This window comes from Opisthorchis viverrini (genome assembly GCF_000715545.1).
Source record: "Opisthorchis viverrini unplaced genomic scaffold opera_v5_11, whole genome shotgun sequence".
Classification (NCBI taxonomy): domain Eukaryota; kingdom Metazoa; phylum Platyhelminthes; class Trematoda; order Opisthorchiida; family Opisthorchiidae; genus Opisthorchis; species Opisthorchis viverrini.
Genome location: NW_008751667.1, coordinates 1,873,071 through 1,884,701, shown reverse-complemented (window position 1 = coordinate 1,884,701; position 11,631 = coordinate 1,873,071). Strand labels below are relative to the sequence as shown.

The window sequence follows — 11,631 nt, the reverse complement described above, 5'->3', positions numbered from 1 at the left end:
CCATTGCACTCCATGTCGTTGAGTCAAGCCATCAAATCAACTCTGATGGTTCACGTATACTCCGGTCAGAATTCAATTGACACATGGAACGGGCGTGCCCTGAAGCACTGGAGATCAACACAAGCTCGAACTGAATTAACCGCTGTGATGGCGTCAGCATCTCAACTATCAGGCCTGAACTTCGGTATATATAGTAGCCACTCACATGACTCTCGTTTAAACAGTCGTCCCCCTGTCTTGGCGCAATCCTTCTGGTGATTCCACTCCACAGGGATGAAGTACTGGAATCAAGATGCCAAAGAGGGTCTCCACAACATCGCATTACAGCCAGTACAACAACAAACTGAGGCAAATCCTAGTCGAAGTACACACAACCAGACGCACACAGAGCTAACACATCCACACGCTGAAGACATCTGACTGTCAAGCGATCTGAGGAACACACCAATAAGAAGGCTTGAGCGTGGAGACTACGTTCCCGTCGCAAATAAGTGATTGTAGAAATCCTTAGGAAGGGTTGCCCATGGCAACCGACAGGGCGGATTATAGCGTCTTATTTCGCTACGCTATGTTTTGACTTAAAAATTTTCCACGTTTATAAAACTATCATTTGGATCCGCAACAATACGACATGTCGGAAAGCATACTGCGAACGCCTATGGGTAGTATGTTGATTCAGCAGAAATTGGCATTGTACACAGAAATGGGTTTTTGGCTTATTTTATCCACTGACTTCCACACGCTGAATTCTTAGAAGATCCGATACGGTTGTTAAAATACGTGCGTTTTAGCGCCACCTATAGCCAGTTTTCGAGCTGTTGTGTCTTAATTAAAGTGTGTCGGTCCTTGGTTTCCTGCTCCACCCACTATGGTAAATAAAAAAACACAGTAGATTTAGACCACCCTTTATGGAGGCAAAGGAAGGTTATTACGGATGAATTCATAGGGTAATCACAGAATATACCACAAGATCGTGCCAGAATCTCCGTTAGGGGGCGAGAAGCGTCGAGCTAAAGATGCTCTATCCAGATTGGCTGGCATTCTGACCAATCAGAGCATGTCTTTGATCTGTATCCTGCACATGACACATCCACCCAAATAATGTGATGTTCGAGTATTAGGGACGGCTGGCCTCCGGACATGAGCATAGTGTAAACTTGATGTGACCAGATTTTTAAACAACGACTTCTGATTTGTCTAATTAGCCAGCTGGAATGGCCGTTTATCCTTTTCGGATATCTTCTAACCACGAACACGTGGGCAAATATTGTCCTTGATATAAACTGAGAAGCTGTAGTTGCGTTTCCCGGAAGTTGCCATACTTCAAATTTGTAATCGATGATCTAATAGGCATTAGGTTCTTTTTAATTTCAAGTGAGTAAGTAGATAAAATGTTCTGGCTACTCACCAGAAGCCAGTCAGCTGACAATCTGTGAACCACACCTACTCAAGTCGCTTACTCCACGGCTTTAACATTTCTGCAGTTCGGAATCGGATTATCCACTCTCATTGCAAATCTGTTTCTTGTTCAAATTTCAGTTTGGGTTAAACGCACGCGTGAGTGAAACTTTTGCTGGTCGATTATATAAACCAAAACAATTTGAACCGACCATACTCTCAAGTGCGTACGTTTTATTGAACCCACAAATGCAAATCTGGAAGATGCGTGGGCAAGCACAACCGATTTTCCGGTGTAACGATTGTTTCGTTTGTGAGTTAAGGTGAGGCTGTTGCTCAAATTTCCGGGGTGGCGTTTAGCTGATCTCCGCAAAAGAGCCCTATGGTCCTCTGTATTTTAGGCAAAACGTATTGGACGCTGCAACGCAGATGAATTCATTGTTGCTGGAAATATTAGAAAGTGGCACTGGGGACCTGATTAGTAGTTCTGTCACCTTACTCCCACACGGGATATCGTACTAAATAAGCTTGTATTACGTGGCGCACTAGATGTGTTCAGGAGTTGGCTTGTACGATGTGATTTCACCTCGGGGTGCACTACTCATAAATTACGAGTAGAGTAGGTAAGATGACGTTGTTCCTTTGCAACAGACCGGGGCACTGTTCATTGGTCCTATCCGTCTTAGGAACTAGTAGAATAACTTCTATCAGCAATGCTGATAAGGAAGGTGGTTATAATAGAAGCAAATCACTTTTTTGATGGTTGGCTGGCCATGAGACATTTGATGAGCTGACAGACCATGAGTGGTGGACTATAAGCGTGTATCTTGTGCCCATTAAGCCCTTAAGTGGTGAACCCCACTGGAGTTGAATCGTTTGTGCTAGATAACTATGTTTTGCGACCTGAATTAACGAAGCGAGATCTGACGGCTTTCACACAATTATCGACGTTAAGTTGTGCGGTCCAAGCAGTGGAAGACCGTCGGACATATACTTCCAAGTCATTCATAGATTTCAGTTCCACGGGCGCGCGGAAGAAAGAATCCTTCCACTCTAGAGTGATCTTTGTCGTTTTTAGACCTGATGATAAACGTGTACAGTAGAGAATAATTCATCAAATTACTTGAAAAACTATTGATCAATTACAACAGGAAGCAATGAAAATCAGAAGAATCACAGTAACGGCGGGCGCTTTTTGGAGCTTTTTGGGTCCTCTCAGTTGGCTGTTGAGTTAGTGGTTGATGTCAGAACCACGTGCCCACAAAGCAATTTTATAGAGCTGGGTCTTCTAGTGAAAAAAAGATAGCGCAGTTCTTTAAGGTTCACACTACAGGCCAGGTGAACTTAACAAGTTGTGAGGACACAGTAGAGTGAGTCTCCATACGATAAACTGTGTCGCGCGTCTCAGATCTCAAAGCTTCCCTTTCGAATTAGATTGTGATAAACGCAGACCAACCAATCTTTGAACAATTAGGGTGAATTCTTAGCACGACAACGTTTGCGTTAAATGAACGGAGTGGGATGTTGTTCCATTCCACATTCCCATTCAGTCAGCTACAAAACCCTCTCGGTGCCTAGCTGCCATGCCTGCCGAAGGAAGCGCGAGGCCTGGGATACTGCCAGGCTGCCCAAGCCTAGACAGGTGAAGTCGAGAGGCAGAGGTCGGGTTTGAACCACGGACATTCTGGTCAGTAAATTTGCGCTCCAACCACTTGAGCCATCTTACCCCCTAGTAGGATGTTGCTACCACAAGCGATTATTTTGCGCACACCTTAGTTTTTCTTCTCACTAAATCAGGTGCAAAAGGAAAAGCCTGTAAGTTTTAGTTTGTTAATTCACAATTAAATTATGCGTGAATTCGTGCCGGTTAACTTGTGATTGTCGAGACCAGGGGCTAAAGACCATGAAACAGCATGCCTCTGGAAGAGTGAATTGGACGGACCGAGAATTGGTACACGAAAAATCACATTTACCTGTCACTGCGGTTCCATGTGGAGTCTAAGATGAGCTTAAAGCTGATCCGAGTTTGCTTGACAGATGCCGGAGACTCTGCAGAATCTCATCGGTTTCACCAACGCTTACCAGCAGAAGAAAAAGGAGTTAGCCAGGAAGCCAGTACAATTCTACTAAAAAGGCCGCGATGACGTCGCATACCTCATGTAAAGTGTGCATACAATATTCTTGGTAGTTTATGGAATGATTCTAACAACTCCGTGAGAATCGCATCTAGCACAATTTTTGGCCACAAGCGCTGTATGAACATAAGTGAAATTCGTGTTGATCTCCAGCAAGACTAAGCTTTCACAAATGCCTCCAACATAGCACACCATCTTTCTCCGAGATCGCCAGGAAAATTATGCGCTTTTTATTAATAATACGGCGTAGTTTGATGCCAGTGTAAAGTGATACGATGGCTTGAAAAAGCTTAGCCACATTAATTATTATAATCCACGAAGATTCTAAATCTAAAATTGCTGTAATCCCTTTACAAACTACTTCTGTCTTTCGTAATGTACTACTCATAAGGTTGTTGAAAATGCTTCGAGAACCCACGACCGGTTTTACCCTTCTTGGGGCTCATCGGGTAGGCGCAATCCCCGAGTTTCCGTCAACCTCATGTTGTAATTGAGTATTTTCTACTTATGCGTAGTGCATTACGAATATACATGCATCGTGATATCTCGAGTATCTTAGCGACTGAAACATGAGGCGGCCTGGTGCAGCACATTCAGTTGCCTGGAAACATCACAAACGAGAGATTCAGCTGGTTTGCAGGTGAGTCTCTCGCAAAACCAAACTAGTTTACAAATGCGTGTATCTCGTTACTTCTATTTTTCTCTGTCTAACAGCTGAGTTTTTTAAGATCCAGAGCGTGTCAGATAAAATGCCATCTCCGACCGTGAACAAAACTAAAAAAATAGGAAATCCGACATTATTACCACCATGCTAACATGATCAAAACGTTGGTGGACATTAACTCAAGCCTGATTTTTTGGAAAGGCAGCGTTTGCTGTACAGAAGCCCTTTTATAATGATATTTTTCCTCATTTAATAGCTTATGTACTCGTACGGTAGTCTGTTAAAAACCAACCGCCAGGGATGCACACTGACCACAAAAAGCCCTTCCTCAGTAGGACTGTTGTGAGATCAATGAACTTCGAGGTACTCTCTTCTGAAACTCCACCACGTTTTGGGACATTCGTGATGGCTATTAACAGATGTAATGCTAGGGTAAAGTGTTGTTAATAGGTTAGCGGAATAACAATACAACAGACCTGGCGATGAAAACATACTAGTAACTAGGTCGTTAAATATCGTACCAGCTGAAACACGAGACAGACCTTGTGCACCACATTCGATTGGCTTTGTAGCGGGTGATCAGACGTAAGGTGTCGTGATCGGAGGACGATCCTACTGACAAACTTTGGAAAATCAACTAAATCTGCTGCACAAAGACACAACATTGTGGCTTGTTAGGAATAGCTGTCCTGATATATTTGCCGTTTTTCGTTGGACACCTATTTTGACTGCAGATGGCGCGGGTATAAAATCTCGCACGCTAATTGGTGTTTTCGGCCCCCAAAGGTCAGGTTCTCATGCCCAGAATCTGACTGAAATTCAAGTGTATCAAACAAACAGACCGACGATCGACGAATCCATCAACTGTACACAGAATTTCCTATTCACGATAAAATCAAGCTACTTGCTAAGAAAATAGTGGTAAATCACACACACACACACAGTGAGTACCCCAAAATACGATGGCTCACATACCGCAGCAAAAGAATACATAGTTTTCTGCATCCGCATAAGAGACTAAACGGACTGAATTGGTAGTATTATATGTAAACATCTTGGCCATATGGGCTGTTTGTCACTGGATAACGGAGAAACAACGCGGTAGAACGTAGTTTACAATCAACGGCTAAAGTGGTGTCCCCTGATCGATTTGGTTGTCATGTGGAACAGTTCAAACTAATGTGGACGAAGGTCTACACGTTGACATGACGGCCCGTTGACCTATGACGACGGAACTTCAGGGAAGTTGCATGGATTCTGTAAGATCCGGACAGTGATGGATCTCACAGGATGATTGCGGCTATTAGGTTATACGCAGTTCGTAGCCAGTAGTCAATAGGAGCAGACAGGCGTGGGGCAGCAGATGATATATTGGGGACTGACAGGGACTGCTTCTATAGACAAACAGATTAGTAAGCATCATGAATTAAGAAAACGTACAATCAACAATGACGCAATCAGCAGGAGCGGAAAATAGTCGCTGACGCAGCAGAGATTTCTAAAGGTAACAACAAGTAAGTATCAAACGATGTGCAAACATACATATAGGGGCAGTCTGACGGGGTGAGCTGGCCGTACAGAGAGATAACGGCGTAGAAATCAGTACTTTCGGGATGAGGGGGCTGTCTTTCCGTTGGCAGCGCGACGCGGCAGCTCGTGTCACGTGACAGATCAGATTACGTGGTTTCGTCCGTTTAAAACAAATCTCGGCAAAGGCTACCTGGCAGGTGCGGTACATAGGTAGTACAAAATAATCAGCCACCTTGGCGGTCAGGTTGGTGTAGTTGGTGGCGCGTTCATCTGCCGTCCGGAGGCTCTGAGTTAGATACCCGGTTGACCCACATTTCCATGGGAGTGGGCGCTCAAAAGATAGGTGCAATCGAGACGAACTGGCAGGCAATGACAGACGGGTAACAGCACTTTGACACCGGTTACTAAGTCATAAGCAGACCTTAAGTAGGGCAAAACGAACAGCAGGGAACATGTGTAAGTCATGTTACTCATGAGTAGTTAGGAAACAAGGAAAGTTAACCTTGTTCACCGTTGATTCACAGGGGAATCGACAGACTCATTTGTCCTGCACACCTCTACCGGAGTTCGTATATTGGAATCCCCCAAAAGACATCTAACACATAGAACGTGTTGCTGATCACCTGTAAGGCCCACGGATTTAACCCTAAAATTGCCCATCCTTGCAGACAACTTGCCGATTTTGAAAGGTAAGTTAAAACCTTATCATAAGAACACATCAGAGATTTCAGTTCATATGATTTAATCTCCAACCAAGTAGAATATTTTGAACGCTGAATTACCGCAATCCCGATTTGACTTTTAGTGATTTCCTGTAATGGCGATGAAGGTAAGTTTAAACAAAATAATTTGCGTTTTTTGAGCACCATCAGCACCCATTTGAAACACTCCAACTTCAGGTATTGCTAACATTGTACGGCTTTGGATAGAAATGCCTATAATGTCCATATAAGACTTAAACGGATCAGTTCGAAATCTAGATGGAACAGAACATCGTAGATTCATTAATTTGTTGAATAACAGAAAAAAAAACAAGAATAGTAGTGGACTAGTACAATACGCTGAAGAAGAACCCATTACCTCGCCATGCATCAAAATATAAACCGGTTGTATATTTCAATCCTGGGATTCAGGGCATGAGTGAAAAACCCAATCAGATCGGAAGAAGTAGGCGATAATTCTGAACCACTGATCAATATTTACTGCTTTATAAACGAAAAACTTCTTTTGGTTTTGTCCATATGTACGGTTGCATATTCTCCTAGGGCCGATTGTCGAGAACAATGTAGTTCTCTGCTCAGAGGAACGATGTCTGAACTATTCTTGTCCTACACCAAATTCAAGTGGGCGAAGTTCTTCGAGACCTGTCGGAGGAAGTTCCGCATAATGTACCGATCAAAGTTAGTTGTGGATTTTTCAACTACTAATGCGTTTATCAGTAGGCACACCATGTAACCTTTTCTGGGCCCAGTCGGCTACCCTATAGATCCCTCTGGGCAAGAATAAAAGGGACAGGTAGAAAGACTGACGGTTGTGCTATAAGATCTACGTAAAAAGCCATTCATACATTGCTTTTTTTGGCATTTTCTCGAGTCATAAATAACCTGGATTTTAATAACCTACTTTAAATTCGCGCTAGTAATGCGGTGTAAAATGACGGCTCTAATTTTCTTGTTAATTATTACCTAGTGAAATTCAAAATAAGAAAAGTTGGTAAGTGTTTCCATAAGACTTCTAAAAGCTGATTTCCTATTCCGAAAAGTATGTAGGTTTCATGATCTCCTGTTTTTTATATGGCGACTGAGAACCAGGGATGCGAGGAAAATCAGGCGGACGCGACGCCTACGAGTAATAGGCTGGAAGCATTCTGCATGAAGATCGACTGACCTGAAATTCCATTGTTTACCGGGATGGAACGTGAAAATTGCCTGCATATCTTGAGTGCATAGTCTCAGGTTCATTGAGCGAACATTATCTGTCTCATTTGGGTCAGAAGTTGAATGGATCTCTCCTGATCACTAGAAGTTCGATATAGAACAGGTAAAAAGATGACCCCTTCATTCGAAGGTGCTGTAAGCAGCAGAGCATTAAATTTATCCGCCCTGTCACATCAACATAACTGAGTACGTTTCGTTTTCTATGTTGTACGACAGAAATTGGGCGAATCTGGGATCATAGCCTGGACCGAATATTTACAGTTTGAACGAAGTAGATGGAACAGTGATATGTCAACATTGCGTCGGAATGTCAATAGCTTGGTAAAAATTTGTGGCAAGACAAATATTGACAGCAGTGAAACTGGATACGTGTCACAGGCAACCGCCGTAGCCGAGGATTGCAGAGTAAGAAGAAAGCAGACCAGTGACTTGGTCTCCAGTTAAATTTTCCCAATCAGACAGAGGTAATAGTGACAGATTCAGTACCTGCAAGGGCCGTTGCTGTGATAATCACGTCATCAGGGACTCTTACACTGACCTAATCCTAAAAATTGATTGCTTTTGTACACGTACTGAGTGCTATCTGGTTTTGGTGTCCTCACTATCAACAAGTCTAAAAATTGAGGAGTATTTTGCTAAGCTAGTCCTGCCAAAACTTTTGCTAGAAGGACGAATTGATGTTTGCTATACTAATTGTTCAATCGCATCGGCGTTTTCCCCATTGCTCAAACTGCTTTGCAGATAAACCACTAACTGTATCATTTCATTGGGTTTCCGTTATTTTAGTGAGAATCATGGCAGTTCAAAGTAAGTCTGTTTGCGGAACAGGCATATTTATTATCCTAGCCCCACTACGAATAACTTCACTCACTTTCAAACTTATCTAATTAACTGACTACTCGTGAGTAGTCATGAATGTATTCATCTATTCTATAATCGTTAAGAGTAAATAGGCTGCCGTTTCGTCTTAGCTTTTCGGATTCACATAAAAGGCAGACATTTCTATCAGTGCTGAGCATGACTTTTGTTAAGAACTCTTCATAAAACCGCACACGAAAAAGGGGGAGGGTAGCTATCTTCCCACTAAGATTTGAAACTGATCAGAAAGGACAATAATCTTAACGTCGATGGTTCCCTAGAGCCTTTAAACAAAGCGTACCACCATTCAGATGCTGTGTGACGCAGTTACAAGTATTTTACTCCATTAGAAATTGAATTAACTGCAACTAGTTACAAGTCCTCAGTGTTCATACTGTTACGAAGTAACATGGGCCATTTTGTTCCTCTCATTTGCACCAACCCAGATGAACCTGGCGAGAAAAGTAAGTTCGAGAGATGGGTTTTGGGAAACACGTTTGGAGTAGTTCTATGAGAAAAACTCGGAGGCATTCTGTTCAAACTGTGAATTCCGGTCTGGGAATTCGTAATATGATGCATGATTTTGAATTCATAGAATGCTGTAGACCGGTCACATTTGTAGTGTCTTTGGATGTGTTCTCGACTGCGAAGCATAGACTTAGTTTCTTAAGGGGTCCTCATTCAGAATAACCGAAAAATAGCTATGAACGTGCACCTTCAATGTTAAGTTTACTTTCAAAATCAAATTTATTTGCGAAGCACAGACTTAGTTTCTTAAGGGGTCCTTGCTCAGAATAACCAAAAAATAGCTATGAACATGCACCTTCAGTGTTAAGTTTACTTTCAAAATCAAATTTACCAGCACAAAGACAGGGTCACGATATGACCTTCTCTAGTTCTCGCGTAGGCAGATTTTCTCATGACCAAACTCACAAAGTAAAGCTACCGATTGCATGGTTTGCATTTTGTTGTCGCCGCGAGGACGACACCTTCATACTTTCCGACGAAATAACCGGTCTCACTTCAGTCTATACTGACATCAGAGCAGACAGTCAGCCTTCATCGATCTCAGTATTAAAAAGAAGACTAACAGGACCACAGAACGCAAAGTCCACAGAAAGCAAACGTGGAAAGGTCAGTATACTCATTTTGATAGCTTCGTTCCATTGTAACAAAAGTATAACCTAATTTAATGTTTGACTGAGAGAGCAATAAAGATACAATTATCCGACCGTTCACAAGAGGAACTAAAGTTCTTGGGATGCACATTCTAATACCATTAATGGTGCGTACTCAAGACCAAGCAATCTGCAAAGTGTTCAGTTGAGAAAAATACTGTCTACATCAGGCTGTCATTCATAGGTGACTCAGAGGCTGAAGGCTCAAAAACTCTGTTGATACAACATACTTCGCCACTAATCTGTGTTTGAGCTTCAACTCCAGCCCCACTACCAAATTCCGCCTGAAAGACAAACTGCCACGTTCTACCACCAGCTTTTGTGTGTGCTTATTTGTATGCTTGTGCCGGGCATCATATGTTGGTCGTACGACAAGGCATTTGTCGGACAGAATGCGAGTACACAATCCCGTGTCTCTGAATGGCAGTTGGAAGAAACCAGACTCAAGCGCGATTGCATCACATTTGGGCGAATCCAGTCATGTCATAGACAAGGAGCAAGCCTTCACTATCATATAGCAGGTACCCCTGAACCGATCACGGCTGGTACGATCCAGACTAATATCGATCACAGAGGCTATTGGAACCGAACTGCGTCCAAAAGCAACTTGTGTGACCTCTGGACTTGAAATGGCCTACGAAAAATCCGGTTCCACAAACCTGCCTGACATTGACGTCGCTTACCTGATTAAGTGACCCATTGATCTATCCCTCACACAATCGGCTTTCTTTGATTTCCATTTCACGAAAGTATATTTACCACCGAATTTAACCATCTGCACGTGATTTCCGGTACTTTATAAACATGTGATGTATGAGCTAAGAGAAACAATCACAGAAAACAAGCTTTCTTTGCCACCTTTGTTCTCCTCAGATGAAAGTCTCAACCATCTTGTGAAATGTACTTCATTGTGAGCAATTTGCAATCTTTAGCTAGGATGAGTAGATTCACTAAACGTCTACTTGAGATTACGTCTTATAAGTGAGGTCAGAATGGAGCTGAATGGATGGTTCTCAAAATGCCAGAAACAGAGATCTGCGAGTTTCAGATGACGATTATTCCAAATAAGACTGAACTGTTAGTCCTTTTTTGTTTTGAATGTGGCCCTAACATTCAAACCTGTCTCAAGCAGTGCGGATCAACAGGTGCTGTTAGTCTACTTGGATCAAAGCAAGCTGGTGAACTGGTCTTGCTTTGGTACTGTGAAATCTCAGGTAAAGCAACGTTGAAAAATATCTTCACGCAGTTTTACGACCATAGGAGCAGCTGATAACGTGTTATTCACGTCGAATCCGTGAACTGTGTGATTCTTCACATCAACAACTGTTGTAAGCCACTGTCGTCTGTAAGTCTGAGTTGATCTCATCGAAAACAAAGTGTCGATACCGTTTTCGCAGAAGCGTGGTTTTAATCTCTTCCTTTTGCGTGTATACAGGGACAGTTGGACTTGGCCTGAGTAAGTTTTCTTTTGACCGGCAATGCATCATCATTTTGTTATGTACGCAACGAAAATGGTCGCAGTAGTTCCCCGATCAAAGACTCCTTATGAAGCGTACTTGGAAGGTACACTGTCTCAGTGTTTGAAGGAACATCACCCACCGGCCATGCGATCGGATCATGGTGCGTGCGCCCCATATTCTGAAAGTAACATAATGATGTTCCAACTTAAGGGCAACACCACCTAGTGGTTGCAGAATAACATCCCCTGTAAACCAACATTAATCGTCCGCGAACATTCTCATCATGGTGAAACTCGAAGTGTTTGGGTGTGAAGCCAAAAACCGGCTAAAAACTGTCGAAAATTTGCATTTGTGTCCCACACTCTGCAGTATTTCGAGGAACTTGAAAGCGTTAGCACGCATCCTAGTGATGATGTAAATCGTGGCGGTTTGTTTACCCAACTAGGGAAACTCTAGTTCAACCTGAAAGGA

The 11,631-nt window shown here is 42.8% G+C and overlaps 1 protein-coding gene across 1 annotated transcript; it reads right to left on the bottom strand.

Annotated features, from left to right (window-relative positions):
• Window positions 1–1,050: 1,050 nt before the first annotated feature.
• On the bottom strand, window positions 1,051–3,127 carry T265_12710 (hypothetical protein; the record flags this gene model as incomplete). The annotated part of the gene is made up of 2 exons (XM_009165060.1): window positions 1,051–1,188; window positions 2,957–3,127. Coding segments are annotated over 2 exons (261 nt in total), but the record flags the coding sequence as incomplete, so codon positions are not given.
• Window positions 3,128–11,631: the final 8,504 nt, after the last annotated feature.